The sequence below is a fragment of the Trifolium pratense genome, linkage group LG1, assembly GCF_020283565.1.
Source record: "Trifolium pratense cultivar HEN17-A07 linkage group LG1, ARS_RC_1.1, whole genome shotgun sequence".
NCBI lineage: Eukaryota > Viridiplantae > Streptophyta > Magnoliopsida > Fabales > Fabaceae > Trifolium > Trifolium pratense.
Genome location: NC_060059.1, coordinates 44,625,251 through 44,648,419, shown reverse-complemented (window position 1 = coordinate 44,648,419; position 23,169 = coordinate 44,625,251). Strand labels below are relative to the sequence as shown.

General features: G+C 33.5%; 1 protein-coding gene across 2 annotated transcripts; it reads right to left on the bottom strand.

Moving 5' to 3' along the window:
* Positions 1 to 4,309: 4,309 nt before the first annotated feature.
* Positions 4,310 to 7,600, bottom strand: LOC123922666 (protein REVEILLE 8). 2 transcript variants are annotated; one of them, XM_045975364.1, is made up of 8 exons: positions 7,079 to 7,600; positions 6,925 to 6,982; positions 6,707 to 6,830; positions 6,450 to 6,590; positions 6,138 to 6,254; positions 5,537 to 5,646; positions 4,836 to 4,895; positions 4,310 to 4,742 (listed from the first exon to the last, which is right to left on the bottom strand). In XM_045975364.1, the coding sequence occupies exons 1-8, from the start codon at positions 7,246 to 7,248 to the stop codon at positions 4,659 to 4,661; spliced, it is 864 nt and encodes a 287-aa protein (XP_045831320.1). In that variant the 5' UTR covers positions 7,249 to 7,600; the 3' UTR covers positions 4,310 to 4,658. The 2 variants fall into 2 exon arrangements, with proteins under 2 accessions (XP_045831320.1, XP_045831326.1); XM_045975370.1 differs by having other exon boundaries at positions 4,310 to 4,739; positions 7,079 to 7,461.
* Positions 7,601 to 23,169: the final 15,569 nt, after the last annotated feature.

The window sequence follows — 23,169 nt, the reverse complement described above, 5'->3', positions numbered from 1 at the left end:
GTATCTCAGCTTCAAAAAAGTAAATATGCGGATCAGTTATCTCGGCTTAAACTTTATATTTCAATTTTGAGAAATGTTACAATTTACAAATGCATATGATGGATGAAAATTGTGAACATTTTCCTAAGTCTTTTAAATATTTCTCGGTCTTTATTCTCTTCATCTTGGAAGAACATTGTTTATATGACCTTGATTTCGACATGATCTCTTTTTTTGATGTAAATATATTTATAGCATTTCATTAATCAGAATGTGTTCAATACAATATGATATATCAACCAAAATTTGGGGACTAGCTAAAGATGTGGCCGCCTTAGCTAAACTATGAGCAACCTCATTTGCTTGTCGCCTAACAAACACGAGAGTTATTATAAAATTGGGAAAAAAAAATACTCTTACAATGTGTGATCTCTTTTTCGACTTGATCTCTTATTACCCCATCTTCTATCTAAAGACATTTTCCCACCCTTGGTCTATTGATATTCATTGAGGTTATGTTAGCATATATTTTGTGTCCCAATATATGATTATCACCAAATGCATCTTGATAAAGGGGTAACAAAAGAAAGAAGGAAGTGACATTTGATACCTTGGTTCCACACGTACGATTTATTTATTTGGCCCTCTTCAGATTTGGAACACAATGGAAGATATGTTCATCAAATTGTATAGACAACTCATTAATGTACATATATAACAATGGATTATCTTCTGTTGAGGCAAAATCTCTAATTGATGTTTTAAAGATAACAAACTTTATTGATCATATTTTAATTAAGTTATGATCTAACAAGTGTTTTTGAGTGATTTTAGAAAGGTAGGATTCAAGCCAAAAATTTATTTATTCAAACAAAATTGAAAGTCGAGATTTCAAGAACGATCCAAGAACATTCTCCTGATTGGGCGCATATTTCAAATAAGCACTTAATGAAGAGTCAACTCATCACAATACAAAATGTACTCTTGCAAGTACACATCGTGCAACACGCCTAGACAACTTTAGCTGTGTTCTGATTACACTTCCAAGGCTCAACACCTTCACCATATAAGCCTGCCAAATCATTTTGATCTTCACTCTTCAGGATCGATTTTAAGAATGATAAAAAAAAAATGATTAGAGTAACAATCTGGGTTTTACAAAAAGCAGCACCCAAAATTGATAGATATCTACATTTATATGACAAACCCACTTCCATGTGAGTTACAACGGCTACCAAGAGTACCTTGGCGTGTAAGGCAAGCTATATAAAGCATGCCACAACCTCTATTTTGATCCAACGACTCTCATCTCAGAGCATGAGCTTGAAATCGAAACAAGAATCATTGAAGAATGTTCCTACATATGGTTCAGACCACATCAAGTCTTTCCAACAGATTTTTAAATGTGAGTAACGGTAGATTTTCAAATCGGTTCCAATTTTTTTATAGATGATATATATGATATAAACTTTCAAATAGTAGATTTTGTGAAATTTATATTCGTTATAATGTTATTCATGACTAGTCCACCATGGACACTTGAAGAAGTGGTCCGTATTAGAATTTACGGTAATTGCAATTCAATCTCTCCCCCCTTACTATTTTCAACCTCATCACAGATAGCATCTAAGTACGTGTGTCACTTATACATCTCATTAGTAGGCTAATGCTACGGTGGACCACCTTCACAAGTGGTCCACCGTGGACAAGTGATCTACCGAATATGAATTTTTACGAAATTCACTGTTGGATTGAAAGTTTATATCGTATAGATCATCCATGAATTTTTTAAATTTTTTTGAAAATCATTTGATATGTTATTGAGATTCATCAAGATTTACGTTATTTAATAAACCGTTAATCTTGATGTGTCTCAATAACATATCAAATGATTTTCAATTTTTCTAAATTTTTCTATGGATGATCTAATAAAATAAACTTTCAATCCAACAGTGAATTTTGTAAAATTCGTATTCGTTATAATGTTATTCATGACTGGTCCACCATGGACCACTTGATGAAGTGGTTCATATTAGAATTTACCCTCATTAGTATGATATGCAGAGGAAAACTCAATTTTTAGTTTTTATATCCCCTTTCTTACCAAAACAAATTTGCAAAAAACTGTAAGTAACATTAGGATCGAGCCATGCATATTCTGCACAAAAAACTAATTTTCAAACTTGAAATATATAATTGAGGTGAGACTTACATGCCAAGTAACAGAGCTACAAACAATTATCAATCATTCATCATAGAAACAAAGAAAAAACAGTACCATACAATACAAGTTATATATAATAAGCATTATTTTACAGAGGCATATGAAATTTTGATATGAAAGAATGCAGGCAACATATAAATGCTACTTAATTAAAACCTTAATTAAAACTGCTTTTAACTTGTTTTTCTTTTGTACAACTTTCACATAGTTTATGTTTGTCAAAACTTATCTTTGGCAATCCTCTTACTAGATCAAGTTGAGAAAGTTTTGCCATAGTAAGTGTATGTGAAGATATAGCAAGCAGTTTTCAAGATAAAGAATTTTTGTTTAAAATTACCATACAACCTTTTCAAATAGATTTGTTTGGACCAGGGCCGGCCCAACATATAAGGCCTAAAGTAAACATTAAAATTAAGCATTTATGTAAGAAAAACATAAAATAAAAATTTAACTTTTTTGGGAATTTTTTTTTGAAAGTCGGTATCTGGTTCGAGGACAGCCTAATATGGAGGATCAATTTCATCGTCCACTAGTAAAGGTGGCCAAATTAAAATCAGAGTGAAACTTTCTATGGACGGATCCGACAAAAAAATTAACATGAAAGAGTAAAATCATGTATGCATTGATTCATCATATATAGAGACTTAATTGAAGTTAGAGTTAAGCACCATAAGCTTAATTAAAACCACAATTATCTATAATATTAAAACTTAATTAAATTTCGATTATGAAAAAGCAAAACAATTTTAATTAAATTTGTTAAAGAACCTTATTAAGAGAATATTTACAAGTAAATTTAAAACTTTCAACAAAAATATGTAAATTAAAATAAAAAAGAGTACACGGGAAAAAAAAGGTACAAAAAAGGTTAAATTTGTTAAAGAACCTTATTAAGAGAATATTTATAAGTAAAATTAAAATTTTCAACAAAAATATGTAAATTAAAATAAAAAAGAGTACAAGGACAAAAAAAGTACAAAAAAGGTTAAAAAATATAAACTCTAACTTTGCAGAGTTTCAAACCATCGACCCTTGAGCTACACAATACTACGCACAACCAGTTGAGCTGGGTGCAAGGATTCGAAATGGTGGCCTTTCTTTAGTATTAATAATATTGACGGTTATAAATTTGGGCTATTATGCTTTAAAAAAAATTAAAATATTTTGGGGGCCTAAAGCCCTAACTTGGGTAGTTTTGGGCTTGGGCCGGCCCTGGTTTGGACCTGTCATACATCATGCGAACAATGTTTTAGCAGTTTTTGCAAATTTACATACTCGCTTTCAAAGAAGAAAAACTCTAATGTTAAACCAAGGGAGATGGAATTGACCAGTCCAATGAAAGGAAATAAAAAAGGCCAATTCTATTTGGATTTGATTCACTCTGGAAATTTTAAGAAAATTTTCATAATTTTTTATAAAATATAATTAAAAATATTAGTGATTAAAGTTGTGCATTGACATATGTGCAGAAATCTAAAATGACAAATAAAAAAGAACGGAGCGAGTATAAATTTTATAAAATCCACAGTTTGATTGAAAATTTATATCATATAAATCATTTATGTTAAATTTTACAAAAATCTAAAATATTTTGATATGTTATTAAGATCGATCAAGATTAACTGTTTATGCGTTTTTATTGAATACCGTTAATCTTGAGACATAAATCGAACCACAGACCACATACTTTTATTGAATACCGTTAATCTTGAGATAGAAATCTCCGTCGGGAAACCTGTGGGGCAAACAAGTGAGTTCTTCCCTCCCAACCGAATTTTCTCCACACGCATGAGACAAAAATCGAACCCCCGACCACATGCTTAGGTGGACCAAGACTCTTACCACTTGGATCAATTCATTGTTGGTGATTTTTGTAAAATTTAACTTAAATGATCTTTATGATATAAATTTTCAATCAAACGGTAAATTTTGTAAAATTTGTATTCGTTAAAGCGTTATTAAACGGCGTAACATTACTCAAATGTTACGTCGACGTAATTTGATCTTTCCACATATGGGGAGTGATCAAATTACACTGGTGTAACATTTGATTAATGTTACAGGGCTCAAAAACGATTTAACGGACGACATTTGAAAAAAGCAGAGTGACAACAGACACCATTCCATTCCTAATTCTATGATACATACTATTACTATGTCACAATATAAACCTACATGTCTACTAGGCAATTTGTCTAGCCAATCTACGAAATCAAAGCAATACAATACAATACAACAATTATTATGGTCCCAAGTAGGTAGCTCCGTTGGTTAGCTATGAGATACCGAAGAAGTTTTATGCACGAGATTTAGAATTTATAAACTTTAAAAACTAACATAATCACTAGCTTATTAACATTTACCTATATATAAATTGAAAAATATGCCGTGCTCTTCAGCTATCTAACATATACTATCCTCCTGACTGGTTACAAAGGACAACAGATACATACATTCAAGTGTTTTGACATGATACATCATTTGCCTGCTTCTTCACATCAGCATCGTTATTCACATCATATGTTGACATTGCCTTCTTCTGAACAACAAATCAATAAAGATAAACAACTATTCAAATCTAATTATCACTGATAAATATACAATCATAACTGAGACTGATATTGAATCTTACAATGGGATCAAAATTCGGGCTAGACAAATTGACAGTGAGGTTTCTCATTAACAACAAAACCTGCACAAGAACACCATATATACACAAGTCAGTAAACTTAGAATTACAATGAACAGGTGTTTGTTTCCAATGATGATCGAGTTGGTGACGCTGAAAGAGTATTTTGAAGAGGTCAAGGGTTCAATCTATGTTGCTATGCTAACAAATTAAACACCAATATTCCCTATCCATACTATCTTAAGCTACAAGGAATGAAGCAATCATGCATTCAGCCTTATAGTTCAATACTTCAATTTTAAGCTAATAAACTTGCATGATATGTTAAAGAACATTCAGGATTAACGGATTTCGGAAAATGATTCTTAATCTGAATCTAAACTCGAATAAGCAGACAGAAAATACCCGACATTCAAACTGGTTTTAGTTTATTTCAATTCAGTTCACTTTGATATCATTAAGTCCTTTTTTCTTAATTTCAAATCTTTTTTTGACAGACTTAAATCATTCAAAAATGATATCATAGGTTCCCTGGTTTCTTTGGAAATTATTGTATTTTAAGACTTATTCCCCAATGTTGGTTTTTTATCAAATGAATCAATACCTATTTGATTATACAGCTAAGTTTCATCTCTGCAGTTACTTCTGCGAGAGTATGCAATCAGATTATATGATAATAAGTTTCATTCAAGTATTAAACTTACAGTTTCAAAGTTTATAGGATCCATTTCCTTAAGCTTCTGTACATGGCCATTTGTATCCGGATCAAAAACACTTCCAATGAAACCGTAAACTTCAGCAAAGTCTGGCAATCCTGTGAAATACAGTCAAAATGACAGACAAGTCATGGTCACTAAATGAACCAAAAATAAAAAAAATCAATGTATCACAAGATCAGAATTCTACACTCTAGAGACATTTTCCGCCTCAAGGATTTCGATAAACACAATATTTTATATTAGTTATTCAGCATATACAAAATACTATAGATTATGGCTTATTTTTCAAACGCTATTTCAAGTAGCTCATGAGCTTATAGCTTATGACTTATAATTTTTTTCTTCCAATTTTACCCCTATTTTGAAAAAAATTAAATATGAATTAAACATTTTTTTATGTCATTTCATACTTATAAGTTAGTTCAACCGCTAATTTTACCAAACACTACAAATTTAATCAGCTAGCTTATTCGCTATATGCTATTTTTTACCGAACAGAGCCTATATGAGTATACACACAACTTTCTATATGTGAGTATTGCTTCACAACTTAAAATGTCTGCATCTGTTGCCAAAGTTTAATTACCATGAGTTACAGGATTCTGTTTCCCTTGATTTGGTATTTGAGAAGCGGTGAGCCTCGTAGTAGAGTCTCCAACACCAATTAGATCACTGTTGCTAATCCCCTTCGATCCAATATCAGCTGAATCATATAACATAATAAGTAGTGGCAAGTTCCTTTCAGCATAACCAAATTTAGACCATTGAGTATTTACATCAAAATTCAAACAAACAACGATAAATTATGCTCTCTAAGGGTCGATTCGGAAACTGCTGGAGACTTTAACAAGAAGTTTAAAAAATAAAATAAAAAGTATCATGTATGCATAATGCATACCTTCATTTCCATGAAGATTGTTGAGTTCATCCTGACAACTATCCATGAGCATGGAAGTTTCATCCCATGTGACATAGCCTGCAGGTAAAAGGCTATTTGTGGATGATCCATAAGCAATGGATGCTGGAAGTGGCAGCAAAACTGGTAAGTAACCCAGAAAGTAACAATTGTTAGGGATGCATGAAATCTTGTGTAGTAAATGTTTAATTCACTCAAATATCATCCATTTCAAGTTTAAAAAAAGAAGAGAAACAAACCATTTTTGGTTGCTTTTTGTGGATAAGGATGAATAGCTTTGCGCTTAGGACGAGGAGGAGGAACATGGGCTAGTGTTCCATTTTTTTGAACCTTTAAGAAGTACTTTTGGGCATGGCTTCGAATCTGAATTAAATTATTATAGTTAGTGAATAGTAGAATAAATATTATAGATATTATTAATTATTAAAAAAAAGGAAATTAAAGATGATTAATTAACCTGAATAACAGTTTTAGAACCTACAAAATCTTCAATTTTCTTCCAATCCCTATCAAATCTGGATAAAGCAGAAGATATATATGATGAGTAATTGAATTTGAATATTATAATATGAAAATGAATCAAGAGATAAGAGTTAGATGGAGAGACAAACAATTGAAGAGCTTCAAGAAACTTGTCGTGTTCTTCGTCAGACCAGCTTTCCCTGGACTTGGTAATGGTGTATGGCTTTCTAATTTTCTTGCTAGAAGCATCTCCACCACTAGTTGGTGCTGGTGTTGGTGTTGGTGTTGGTGTTGCCATTGAGTGAGAATTGGAGTTCATGTATTGGTTTTTTTTTTTTTGCTACATAAAGAGAAGAGAACATAGCACAGATAGAAAAGAGAAAGTTGGGTGTGGAACATAGTACTACATGTGCAGTCACAACTAGTGATGGAGAATACAACTGTCCCAACACAACACACACACAAGTTGTCAACTTTTTTCAACTTATCCCAAACATTTCATAATTCAATTATGATTCATTTCATTCAACCTTTGCATTGCATTTCATGGTCCCATTTGAATCAGAATCACCATTCATTCATTCAGCAACAGTCCCCACACAGACGGAATAATACTGTCCTCTCATTTCATACACCACACGCTCACTTCCCCGCTTCTTACAACCACTCAAATTACAAAGTATATTAATAATAAGAAGAATTAAAAGATTAAAGCCAAAAATGTAATAATTAACAATTTAGAGATCGATATATTATATGAAATTAGAACACACTTACTTGAATCGACAATCATGTTTACCGGAATAGCCGATATCGGAATCACCAATATATTAGACAAGGTCTTCCTTTGCCTATCACTTGCTCCGGTCTTTGAGGTCTTTGATGGGTAAAACCACAAATGAGCTTACTGTGTTTGTACGTGACGGCAAAGGGGACCTAGCCAATCTTATATAAGATCACAACCCTAGTACCACCCATCATGGACTCTAGAGTTGGGCCTACACTTTGTTTCTACACAAATCGGAATTAGTGTTCAAGCTCATTATTATTGATCACAATTATCGGGCTTAAGCATCATCAAATGGATCACAACAACATCAACCCGTTTTTATTAAAATCAAAAGCCACAATTGATTGCAGCCCACAAAATATATTCTAACATTCTCCCACTTGGGCAAAATCAATTGTGTATATTTAACTGAAAGAAAATACTTTGAAAACGACTCTCGGGTTGATAACATATTTATTAACGTGGCCACAATGATCCCAAGATGCAACATCTAATTAAGACTCCATCCAACAAAAGTTAAATGATATCGAATCATAGCGGTAATTATATCATTATCGATACAACACCTTCCATGGTTACAAATACCACCTAACCCCGTCGACTAGTCATCTGTGTAGAGTGTAGCGAGAAAATGATATGTCTGTGATCTCAACCATACTATCATTTTCTTCGTCAGTCCTCAATTTCTCTCAAATGCATTAAATCCAGAGAAATTCAATGATCCATAAGATACCACAAGTCCAAGCTCCCAAATGATGTTGACTACTGCATTATAATGATCTAATCAACATCGAGCTCCAATATTTTAGACATAATTTCTCTCAAATGCATCAAAGCCAGAGAAATTACATGGTTCTTAAGATACCATAATGCCTCAACTCCAAAATAGTGTTGATCACCGGCTAAGTGATCCCGACAACACTGAGCTTATTTATTTATGTTTTCACATAATGCCTCAGCTCCAAAATAGTGTTGATCACCGGCATAGTGATCCCAACAACACTGAGCTATAATATTTATTTATATAATGCCTCAGCTCCAAAATAGTGTTGATCACCGGCATAGTGATCCCAACAACACTGAGCTCAAATATTTATTTATATTTGATTAAAATAATTTCAACATTATGAAGGAGTTAATATAAAATTTTAAACTCCCACTAATCAAGTATATCATGATGGTATCAGAGCTCTTCTGAGCTCTGCTGCGCATCGCTTTGCTTCCAAATGGCTCGTGGTGGTCATAACAACACTGCCGGTGGTTCCAACACCGTGCTTGTCCAAGATCCATCAAACAATCCCGGCGACGTTTACTACGTTCATCCTTCCGATGGACCTACTACTGTAGTGGTGAAACCTGTTCTCAACCATTCGAATTATCAGGCCTGGGCGCGATCTATGAAGCGCGCTCTTGGAGGTAAGAATAACCTTGATTTTGTTGATGGAACAATTGAAGTTCCTGGTGAATTTGAACCTAATTTCAAGGCTTGGAATAGATGCAATATGTTGATTCATTCATGGATCATGAACTCTGTTGATGAATCAATTGCGCAAAGCATTGTTTTTCTTGATAACGCCATTGATGTATGGAATGAACTTAAGGAACGTTTTTCACAAGGCGATTACACTAGGATTTCAGAATTGCAATGTGAAATCTATAGCATGAAACAAGATTCACACTCTGTTTCTGAGTTTTTTACTGCTCTCAAGTCTCTATGGGAAGAACTTGAATCGTATTTTCCTACTCCTGTTTGCTCTTGTCCAATGCGTTGTATTTGCAATACTGGTGTACGCAATGCTAAGCATCAACATGAGGTTACTCGATCCATTCGATTTTTAACTGGTTTGAATGACAATTTCGATTCAGTGCGCGCTCAAATCTTGTTGATGCATCCATTACCTGCGATTAATCGCATCTTTTCTATGGTTATTCAACAAGAGAGGCATTATAATTCCATTCATTGTGATGAATCTAAAGTGCTTGTGAATGCTAGTGACAGCAGAAAGCCACAAGGCCGTGGGCGTGGTTATTCAGCTGGCTCTAGTTCATCTGGTTCAGGCAATAGGTCGAACAGTTACGGTGCAAAGAACAAAGAGTGTTCCTTCTGTGGTAGAACCAATCACATTGTTGAGAATTGTTGTAGAAAACATGGATTTCCTCCTCATTTTGGAAAATCTAATGCTTCAGCCAACAATGCTTCTCAAGATGAAAGGGAAGATGTTGGTGACAATCAAGGTGCTCGTATTAGTGATTTTGGCTTCACAAAGGAACAATGCTCACAGTTATTGCATCTCCTTCAAAGTTCACAATCTGGTAATCAAGGCTCCTCTTCTAATGCTGGTAATCAAGGATCTTCCTCCACTCAAGTCAATATTGCTAGTGGACATGTTACTTCAGGTACAAGTAACTTAGTATGTACTTTGCACAGTTCTAGTCCTGGTAAATGGATTGTTGACTCAGGTGCAAGTGATCACATTTGTTCTTCCTTAGATTACTTCAGCTCATACAAGTCCATCCAACCAGTTACAATTAAATTGCCTAATGGACAAGTTTCCATTGCAAATTATTCTGGTTCAGTGAAACTTTCATCCTTTTTCACTATTTCACATGTTTTGTTTGTCCCTGAGTTCAATTTGAATTTGATCTCAGTCCCTAAACTTTGCCTTGATGACCATTTTATTGTGACTTTTGATAATGATGAATGTTTGATACAGGAAAAGAAGAACTTGAAGATGACTGGTTTGGCTAAGCTCAATGGAGGATTGTATTACTTTAATCAAGACCATGTTCAGCCTAAGTCCACAACCATTGCTTCCTCTCAACTCACTCCTGCTCATGTCATTCCTAAAGAAGCCTTATGGCATTTTAGATTGGGACATTTGTCCAACAGTAGATTGATAGAAATGCATAAACAATTTCCCTTTGTTAATGTTGATGATCATGCTGTATGTGATATTTGCCATTATGCAAAACACAGAAAATCTAAATTTTCCCTTAGTTCAAATAAAGCTAAACATTGCTATGAACTTTTCCATTTTGATATATGGGGTCCCTTTTCTACTCCTTCTGTCCATGGACATAAGTATTTTGTTACTGCACTTGATGACCATAGTAGATTTACTTGGATCATTCTTTGTAAAGCTAAATCTGAAGTTACTACTCTTGTCCAACACTTCTTAACAATGATAGAAAATCAGTACAATTGTCATGTTAAAACTGTTAGGACAGATAATGGACCTGAATTTTTTATGCCAAACTTTTATGCTTCTAAGGGAATTGAACATCAAACTTCATGTGTTGAAACTCCTCAGCAAAATGGGCGTGTAGAGAGAAAGCACCAGCACATTTTGAATGTGGGAAGGGCTTTACTCTTTCAATCTAAACTGCCTAAACAATATTGGTCTTATGCAGTTTTGCAGGCCACTTACATAATAAATAGAGTCTCTACTCCTTTGTTACACAATAAATCTCCTTACTTCATTAGATTTAATCATGATCCTGATCTAAATGAATTGAAAATCTTTGGTTCATTGTGCTTTGCTTCCACCCTTTCAAATCATAGAACCAAATTTGATAGTAGAGCTAGAAAAGCAGTTTACTTAGGACACAAGTCAGGTGTCAAAGGAGCAGTTTTGCTTGATTTACATACCAAATCCATCTTTATTTCAAGAAATGTAACATATCATGAACACATTTTACCTTATCAAAACCACACTCCACCTTTCCAATGGACTTACCATTCCATTCATTCTTCCACTGATGACATTCCTGCATCAGACACCATTGACAATACTATCACCCCCTCTGCTTCTATTTTTGATGATGACTTTCTTGTTACCACCCAAAGCCATCCACCTAACTCTGATATACACACTACACCAAACATTTCTGATTCTCCATCCTCTCCATCTCCTTCATCTTCTCCATCTCCTTCACCTCTCCCTGTCATTAGAAAATCTACAAGAGTGAGATCTCAACCTGGTCACTTGAATGATTATGTATGCAATCTCTCTGATGCTCATTCCAAATCATCATCTCAAGGTATGCTTTATCCTATTTCAGACTTTCATTCTTGTGCTAACCTCTCTACTTCCCATACCAAATTTGTTTTGTCTGTTAATAGTGACATTGAACCTAGTACTTACAAACAAGCTAGTTTGCAAGATTGTTGGGTTCAAGCAATGAATGCAGAACTTCATGCCTTAGAACAGAACAAAACCTGGATCATAGTTGATGCACCACCAAATGTAAAGCCTATAGGGAGCAAATGGGTTTACAAGGTGAAGCATAAGGCAGATGGATCCATAGAGAGGTACAAAGCACGTCTTGTAGCTAAAGGATACACACAGGTTGAAGGTATTGACTTCTTTGAGACATTCTCACCTGTTGCTAAGATCACCACTGTTAGGACCTTGATAGCTTTAGCTGCCATTCAGTCTTGGCACTTGCATCAGCTGGATGTAAACAATGCATTCTTGCATGGTGAGTTGCAAGAAGAAGTTTACATGTCCATTCCTCAGGGTGTTACTACTTCAAGGCCAAATCAAGTTTGTAAGTTGCTGAAATCCCTATATGGCCTAAAACAGGCCAGCAGGAAGTGGTATGAGAAACTTACTGGTGTTTTACTAGCTCAAGGTTATGTGCAATCTAGTTCAGATCATTCATTATTCACACTTTCCAAACATTCTAGTTTCACTGCTCTTTTGGTTTATGTGGATGATATCATTTTGGCTGGTGATTCACTTGATGAATTCACTCACATAAAGCAGCTATTGGATGATTTGTTCAAAATTAAGGACCTTGGTCAGTTGAAATATTTTCTTGGCATTGAAGTAGCACATTCCAATCAAGGTATCACTCTTTGTCAACGAAAGTATTGCCTTGATTTGCTACAAGACACTGGCTTACTTGGAGCTAAGCCTGCAAAGACACCACTAGATCCTTCTGTCAAGCTGCATCAAGATACATCTCCACCATATGCAGATATTGCTAGTTATAGGAGATTGGTTGGTAAATTGTTGTATTTGACTACAACAAGGCCAGACATTGCTTTTGTAACTCAGCAACTTAGCCAATTTCTGACTTCACCAACCCAAGTTCACTATGATACAGCTTGTAGAGTGATCAAATACCTCAAAGGCTCACCTGGTCGAGGATTGTTTTTTTGCAGGTCTTCAAAATTGCAATTGCTTGGTTTTACTGATGCTGACTGGGCTGGTTGTCTTGACACACGACGTTCTACTTCAGGTTATTGTTTCTTTCTTGGCTCCTCTTTGATTTCATGGCGTGCCAAGAAGCAACACACTATAGCTCGCAGCTCCTCAGAAGCAGAATATCGTGCCTTATCCTTTGCTGCTTGCGAGCTCCAATGGCTTGCTTACTTGCTCAAAGATTTAAGAGTGTCCTGTGTCAAGCCTCCTGTGCTGTATTGTGACAACCAAAGTGCACTTCACATTGCAGCCAATCCAGTCTTTCATGAGCGCACCAAGCATCTTGAGATTGACTGTCATTTTGTTAGAGAAAAATTGCAGCAGGATGTTTTCAAATTGCTTCCCATTCACACCAAGTCTCAACTTGCAGATTTCTTTACCAAGCCTCTTCCACCCAAGTCGTTTCATTCCTTCATTTCCAAGCTCAACATGATTGACATTTACCATGTTTAGCTTGAGGGAGGGTATTACAGTTCTACATTGCCTAATACACAAGTTACTTCCTTGAAGTGATTGTGTATCCGTTTGCTTGCCACACAAGTCATCTCCTCAAGTGATTGTGTACCTTTGCTTAGTGTATAGCTTATGTAGAGTAGCATAGCATATAGTTTGTTAGAAGTTTGTTAGAAGATTGTTAGTAGCTTGTTAGAGTTAGTTAGAACTATCTACACCTATATAAAGGTGATTGTAACTACTTTTGCATAATTGATCAATAATAATAACTTTGAAGCTTTCAACATGCTTCTTATATCAGAGCGATACCCGAGGGATGAAGACGAAGATTGCGCTTCCGCTTACGATTCTGAAAGTTGTGAAGAAGATGAATCCGTCGATGTTGAAATTCTCAACACTTCTACTCAAAATTTGGAGTCTTCAACTTCACAAAATTCAATTCTTTTTGGCAGCTTCGCAAGTCCAATTATTCCGGTTTCTATTCCTTCAATTACACCAGATTCTGATGGATGCTCCATCAAGATTGGGGAGATACGTTGTTTTCTTGGTGATTCTTGTTGTGATGTCGATCACTTGATCACCGTTTCGGAAGAAGACAAGCATTCGAAGGATTTCGAAACTGAGTTGGTACTTTCTGCAGTCTGCCAGAAATTTCAGAATCAATCCGGTGTACAAGCGTTCTCTTCTCCAATCAAGGTCGAGCGTCAACACGACGGAAACGTCCGATTCTCGCAAGATCACAATCCGAACGGCAAGAAAGGTGAACTACTTTCTGATTTGCTACTGCCTTCGAAGAGCATCACTTTCTTTTTTCCCCATCGTGTTTTATGCATCACTGTTTTTGATCCCGGTGGAACTATGGCAATGATTTACAGTTCTGTTACGCTCTCTTTTCTGTCAAAGTTCATTTCGATATATTTCACTGTTTGTGTTTTCGTCTTCGATCCCGGCAGCAATCACCATGATTTCCGTTCGCCGTTGATTTTGCGGTATAAGGGAATTTTAGATAGAGCCGACACAATATTCTTGCTATTTGAGTTGATTCATGGTGAGGTTGTTCTTGGAAATAAGATCAAGATTCAACTGAGATTGATAGAGCATGGGAATAAGATGACGGAGAATTATAGCTTCGAGAATCCAGAAGCATTATTCTCTTTTGAATCAATTTTCTGTGGTGCTTTACTCAACAATTACGGTGCCATAGGTTGTCAAACACTGCTACTGTGTTGTTTCAAGTTTTGGATAAATGCATCATACATCAGCAACAAGTTAATTAGTGCTTCCCTTACTGAATTTTACTAAATGAATATTGATCTCATAGAGGCTCAATTCAATGGATTTTGTGTGGATTTACTAGAAGCTTATACTGCTGATGTTCTTGTCATTTTATGTTTGGGCTTTGTATTCCAAAATCCAAACTCATACCAAGAATTCTCTTACTATGAGTTTGAGGGAGGCTATTACAATACAGAAGTTTTGGTTCTGCAACACTGTTCAAGCTTGTTTGATGGTTAGTTAGTTATGGCTTCAGGTACATCAAATCCTCTTGGCATATGTTAGTTTGTGCTCCAAGTTACCTGTCCATTCTTGCTGATCAACTTGGGTTTCATTCCATTTAGTCGGTGAGTGAATACATATTTGTTGGAGAAATTGTTTTGGGATTTGGTTGCATAGAAAATTACACTATGGAATGTTGAAGGTATGCTGTAACTGTTGTTGGTTTGATTTGGCTGTGGATCTTAGCTTTATCCTCTTTCTCAGTTTCATATTAGTGGTTTATTGCCATGTTTGATGCCTATCTGCTTAAGGCACAATACTATTTGGTCTTCTGATATTCATTCTAGTCGATCCATTTCTCCTACATACTGATGATTGATTGTCGGTATTTGATACATACTACACCATACAAAGTTTTGAGCTAGTGTTAGAGCATGGGCAAAGGACTGGTTTGAATATTCTTTGAATATGGTTGTATCAGCTTATTGGAGTTATAAGACTGCTCCTTTTGAGTTGCCTAGCATCTGTCAGCATTGATGGTAATGAAAGAGATTCTTACAAAAGCCTTATGTGGATTTTGCTAAAGGAGCAGCTTTTTGGACTTGAAGTTGGTTGACCTGGTTGATTCATCATGATGTTTGCAGCAATGCAATTTTAGATTGCAATTTTCACACAAACTTTGAGAATAGTTGTAATTAAAACTCAAATTGGTAAATTTTCCAATGTTGAGTTTGAGGGAGGATGTTAAGAATATAGATCCTTAGTTAATCAACTAGAGTTAGTTGGTAGGTTACCAAGTTGGTTAGAAGATTATAAAGTTAGTTAGGGAGTTAGTTACTCCAAGTAGCTCTATAAATAAATCACTCTATTGTACATTTTACCCATTCTTTTATCAATCTATATTCATTCAATATGAATTTCTATGAGTATCTTCCTCATGAATACTCTTATGCACTCTATCTTGCCGACATCTATGATCTTTATCCCTTCGATTCCATGATTCTGTAGAGTAGCATAGCATATAGTTTGTTAGAAGTTTGTTAGAAGATTGTTAGTAGCTTGTTAGAGTTAGTTAGAACTATCTACACCTATATAAAGGTGATTGTAACTACTTTTGCATAATTGATCAATAATAATAACTTTGAAGCTTTCAACATGCTTCTTCTTCTTCAATCTTTCTCTACCATTTTCGTTATCTTCAATAACTTCATGATGGTATCAGAGCTCTTCTGAGCTCTGCTGCGCATCGCTTTGCTTCCAAATGGCTCGTGGTGGTCATAACAACACTGCCGGTGGTTCCAACACCGTGCTTGTCCAAGATCCGTCAAACAATCCCGGCGACGTTTACTACGTTCATCCTTCCGATGGACCTACTACTGTAGTGGTGAAACCTGTTCTCAACCATTCGAATTATCAGGCCTGGGCGCGATCTATGAAGCGCGCTCTTGGAGGTAAGAATAAGCTTGATTTTGTTGATGGAACAATTGAAGTTCCTGGTGAATTTGAACCTAATTTCAAGGCTTGGAATAGATGCAATATGTTGATTCATTCATGGATCATGAACTCTGTTGATGAATCAATTGCGCAAAGCATTGTTTTTCTTGATAACGCCATTGATGTATGGAATGAACTTAAGGAACGTTTTTCACAAGGCGATTACATTAGGATTTCAGAATTGCAATGTGAAATCTATAGCATGAAACAAGATTCACGCTCTGTTTCTGAGTTTTTTACTGCTCTCAAGTCTCTATGGGAAGAACTTGAATCGTATTTTCCTACTCCTGTTTGCTCTTGTCCAATGCGTTGTATTTGCAATACTGGTGTACGCAATGCTAAGCATCAACATGAGGTTACTCGATCCATTCAATTTTTAACTGGTTTGAATGACAATTTCGATTCAGTGCGCGCTCAAATCTTGTTGATGCATCCATTACCTGCGATTAATCGCATCTTTTCTATGGTTATTCAACAAGAGAGGCATTATAATTCCATTCATTGTGATGAATCTAAAGTGCTTGTCCATTACCTGCGATTAATCGCATCTTTTCTATGGTTATTCAACAAGAGAGGCATTATAATTCCATTCATTGTGATGAATCTAAAGTGCTTGTGAATGCTAGTGACAGCAGAAAGCCATAAGGCCGTGGGCGTGGTTATTCAGCTGGCTCTAGTTCATCTGGTTCAGGCAATAGGTCGAACAGTTACGGTGCAAAGAACAAAGAGTGTTCCTTCTGTGGTAGAACCAATCACATTGTTGAGAATTGTTATAGAAAACATGGATTTCCTCCTCATTTTGGAAAATCTAATGCTTCAGCCAACAATGCTTCTCAAGATGAAAGGGAAGATGTTGGTGACAATCAAGGTGCTCGTATTAGTGATTTTGGCTTCACAAAGGAACAATGCTCACAGTTATTGCATCTCCTTCAAAGTTCACAATCTGGTAATCAAGGCTCCTCTTCTAATGCTGGTAATCAAGGATCTTCCTCCACTCAAGTCAATATTGCTAGTGGACATGTTACTTCAGGTACAAGTAACTTAGTATGTACTTTGCACAGTTCTAGTCCTGGTAAATGGATTGTTGACTCAGGTGCAAGTGATCACATTTGTTCTTCCTTAGATTACTTCAGCTCATACAAGTCCATCCAACCAGTTACAATTAAATTGCCTAATGGACAAGTTTCCATTGCAAATTATTCTGGTTCAGTGAAACTTTCATCCTTTTTCACTATTTCACATGTTTTGTTTGTCCCTGAGTTCAATTTGAATTTGATCTCAGTCCCTAAACTTTGCCTTGATGACCATTTTATTGTGACTTTTGATAATGATGAATGTTTGATACAGGAAAAGAAGAACTTGAAGATGACTGGTTTGGCTAAGCTCAATGGAGGATTGTATTACTTTAATCAAGACCATGTTCAGCCTAAGTCCACAACCATTGCTTCCTCTCAACTCACTCCTGCTCATGTCATTCCTAAAGAAGCCTTATGGCATTTTAGATTGGGACATTTGTCTAGTATATAAACACTTAGTCAGGCCATATCTCAACCGATGTGGGACTCTTAACACCCCCCCTCACGCCCAGCACTATTGGGCTTGGTGCGTGGATATAAACGGTAGGTGGCACGATAGCGGAAACCTGATAACAGGTGGCCCAACGGATCGGGGAGAGGCTCTGATACCATCTTAGAAATGAGTATTGGGCACTAATCAAGTGGTATATTAAAACTCTCACTTATCCAAATGTTCCTTCACAATTTTTAAAGAAACTCCAAGTCTTGCATCCATTTCTTATAATTTAAGATATTCAACATTTCAATGGAAACATAACTTGAGAAATTCATTTGAATCAAAACCAAATTGGATTAGTATTATCAAAAGAGGCCAATATAATAGTACAATCACCTTTGGGCAGAATGCACCAACTAAGGTCAAAACCTTAGTCAAAACCTCAGATGAGTTAATCAATGAGTATACATTGAACTTTGAAAGTTGTCACCTTTAGGCAGGCAAATTCCTCCGATCAATACATCCTCCAATAACTTCATCTCAAATTAATTTTTAATCGTAACATATAATAATCACCTTTGGGCAGAAAATTACATGTTATAATTAAAACCATTCCTCAAACTACAAAGAAAATCTCATCAATCAATATAAGCGGTCTCACTTTGGTGGTAACGGCCTATACCAACCCACGAAATCTCTTGCATAGGAATCAACAATTAAAAGTTTTCAGATATAACTATATGTCTTTAGTTGGGGAGAGAGATCATTACTATGAAACAGTCAACTCATAAGAAATCATTACTGTGAAACAGTCAACTCAATATAATAAATAAATAATTTATGCAGCGGAATAATATGAGACTTTATTTGAGTATTATTGAGGATATAAAGCAAACAGTCCCGAACTTTTATAAATAGCATAGGACTCCTCAATATAAGTCTCTATAAACATTTATAAATAGTTGACATGTAAAACTCTCCCACTTGATAGAGAATTATAGTTGAAATATAATTCAAAATTTTAAAATATTTAAGCAAATATTCAACTATCTTCTCTATCACACAAAAGACATGTCAAATAATGTCACACTAAATTTAAAATTGTATTTTATCCAGAATAAAACTCTCAAAATATTAAACTTAAAATACTCCCACTCAATAAAGTAAAGTTTTTAAAATTGGAGTATATACGAGAAGTCAATTGATAATTGTAGAGAGTTTATAATTTTAAAAATATTCTGGAAAAACAATAAAACTTTCATATATAATTGCACATTTATTATTTCAAAATGAGTCGATAATATCTTAAAAGAATTTCTCCTTATGCACAATTATATAATAAGTCACAAGAGGATAAATAATTTCATGTAAAATTAAGGCTTTGACAGTGTCATCTCAAACAGCTCACAAATCAACAATAAACCGTTATAATAATCGACTCAATTTATATAAATAAAAGGTGCAAGGATAATTGTTTTCAATTGCCTTAATAATTTGCTCAAAAGAATAATTTCAATAATAGTTTGCAAGTGAGCATGTATATAAAATACAAAGGCAACTTAAAATATTTGGTGTTATAATTATTAATAAATTTGAGCCTAAAATAAATTCTCAATTATAACACTTCAATAAAACTAGAACTTTGACCCATGCACCGCATGAGTCTAATTAGGTGTAATATGTAATAATAAAAAATAAAATACAAAAATTCTAAGAGCATTTTCAATAAGAGTAGTATAGGAAATTTCATGGACTAATTATTCTATATTTGTTTATGTGCTTATTTTATATTTTATATATTTTTTAAATAATTTTGGAACCCCGTCATTTTGTTTACCTATTAAAAAAAATTGCTGATAACTAAAGGTTAAAAAATTGATGATAATTAAAGGTTAAAAAAAATGAAAGACATAATCAAGAACATAAACTTAAGTAGACAACCATAAATAAATAAAAATTGTGATTAATTCCGCCGTTCAAATTTATTGAAAACGGGGTTAACATATTAGGATTGCTAAATTCTTTCATAATTGAAGCACATGATTTAGCGGTTGAAAGATTTTATTGTAAGTAAGGGATGCAGGTTCGATGACAAATCTGTATTTTTTTAATATAAAGGTGTAATAAAAAGAAAGATAAAATGAGAGGGGGAAAAATTTGGTTTAGGGTTAGCTTATGTTAGCAAGCTTATAATATAAGAAATTATTGGTTTTTAATTGTTTAAATTGTGCAATGAAAATTGATGGTGCTTAATTGTCGTATGAAATCATTCCTATGAAAGTTGATGGAGCTTAACACTTTGTGGACATGATTTAAATCACAATTGGTCTGCTAGTGCATATTATATCAATTGATCATCGGTTAATATTAAATCTGCAATGTTAAAATCAAAATAATGAATGTGATTAGTGACATGACCATGGTTGTGTTTGGTTGTATTGCAAAAAAAATTGATTTAGTAGAATTGAGTTTGATAATAACTTTCCAAATTACACGTGATAATAACTTTCCAAATCTCACATGATAATTATTCTCTAAATTTATGATCCGATAGAAAAAAAATATTGATCAGGAAAGACATAAAAATATTTCGTGATAAATAATATAGTCAACAATAATTTTAATATCATATACTTTTAAAATTGATGGTGCTTATCAATTATTGCACATAATTTTAATCATAATTGGTATATTTGCCATAGTGGTTGGAAATATTGCCACCCATTGAAGGATTGCAGGTTCGAATTCTAGTCAAGACAAAATTGTATTATTTTTTAATAAAAATTGCAAGATAAAATGGAGGGAAAATAGAGAAAACAAATTAGGGTTTAGGATTTGCTTGTGTATACAAGCTTATAATATAAAAGATATTTCACATTACTGTTACTACTACAAAAAGGATTTTCACAAATAATCACAAATACTATTTTAGGCTCAAATCATGAGAATCCATAATTTATAATCATATACAATTCTCACGTTAATCACCAATATAGAAATTTCTCAAAACAAAATCAAAAATATATTTATCAAAACAATCAAATATTCTTGTACCGAATATATAGAGATAGTATTTATGTGAAACCATAATTTTATTCCATGAATAAAATAAACCATCAAATTAGATGATTATTGAATAAAATTAATTCCTTAATATGACACGTAAAGGTGGGATAATATAAAGGGAGATTCTATGATGCATTCCTTATTTTGGACTGTTTTGGTGCAGTTCTAATTTGACCAATGATAATGCACCGTTGACCCACTTTAAGTTATATGCTACAAACCAGTTATATGGTACTTACCATGAGTCTTTATATCTATTAATATTTCAACTAAGTCCCTAACATATTAAAAGTTACATAATTGACCAATATTTATATTAATTAAGTCCCAAACATATTAACCAATTAGATTTGTTTCCTTTCTCTTCTTTATTCAATATCTTTGTGACCGATAAACCTGATGTAATTTCTTCTGTGTATGAATGGCAGCAGCATAGAAGTTTATGACTTTTGTAATGTTATTTTTTTTTACGGTAAGAAAAAGAAAACATAATCTTCTACCAAAAAAACAACAAAACATAATCAAATTAATGGATTTGATTCATCTAAATCGTTAATATTTGTGGGATGGTGAAATCAATCATCGTCGGTGGTGGCCAAGGATCTCATTGTCATCTCGTTTTCATGTTTTGAAAATTTTAATTTTAGGTTTTTTGTTTTAGACAATTTGAATCAAAATTAAAATCATAAATGTATTGTAAATGGTTTTTGTGAAGTTTCCGTATAATTAATTGTTATTTTTGACGTTTAAATCAACCTGAAACCGTCGGGTTTCATGCTGGTTTCGCGGGTCTGAAACCGGGTCGAAGTGACCCGGTTGAAGGTTGAAGATGATGATTCATCTAACATATTAATATTAACGACTGCGTTTATATATATTTAAAATCACGCTACAAATAACAGAACATGTTCCGTGGCGTGGTGGTTATTTTTATTTTCAGTTACAACCATAATGTGGTTTCGATTCCCCCAAGCAACATTTTGTGAATATTTATTTTTTAAACAGCCTTGAAAATAAATACAGATAAAAATAAAAACTGACTTTCGCATAAGTGAGTTTTGAACCAAGGACCTGACATATTTATTAAAACAAGTCTCAACCACTTGGCTATGCATGTCTATTATTAAATATTCACTCTGTAAATAAATTTATGTTTATCTCTAATATTTGTAATTTTAATTATATTACTATATGGATTAAAATTAATTGTTTGCTATTTATGCAATTTAATTAATCTAAATTAAATGTCAACATGATTTATATAATTTTAATTAATTGAAGAGTAGTCACATTATCTTTAATTAAGTAAAATTATTTTAAAACACTATTAACTCAAGTTTTTGACAAATTTTTATATTTTTTGGAAAAAGACTGAGGGTTATACTATGGTTGAAAATAAAATATAATACACTGAGGAGTACAATTTTAAAATCAAATATAATTTCACTTATGCATTATTAAAGCTAGTCATTTTTATTGATAGTTATCCTCCGGTTCAACTAAAACACTAAATTTCATAGTATATTTTTATTGATAGTCATTGTATTTTTTATAATCTACCTCGGTACGTTGTGATGGGGAGGCTGTTTGTGTTAATATATATCATTTTAGCTTCTTCAAAAAAAAATATTTTATTATATAAAAAAAAAAACAAACAAACAGATTGAACTAAATTTATATATATCTCTCAACAAAATCTATGGTAATTTGTATCCCTATATTTTCTCACATAATCTACCAAACAACAATACCTTCCTCTTTATCCTCGTCAAACAAACAAACAAATCTCTAACAAATAATCTCAACTTAATCCAATAGGGTTTTAATCATATTATTATTATTATTATTACTAGTTTAAAGACCCGTGCATTCGCACGGGTCCATTGACTTTAATTCAATATTTAAGTTTATCATTATATTAATGTAGAAAATATATTTATAATAAAATATTTTAATTTGTTATAAAATATTGTTAAATATAAGTGAAACAATTGTGTTATCTTTTGTAAAATTTATTTATCCAATATTTTTTGTAAAACTTATTTATCCAATTTTTTGTGTTTCAATGATAAATAATGGTCCCATATATGTTTTTTAATCGAAAATTTGATAGTAATTAACTTTATTTTATTATTATTAATAGTTAGTAGTAATATTTTTTTTATATTTTATTTTTGATGAAAAATATTGTTTTGATGAAAAATATTGTTATGTTTTA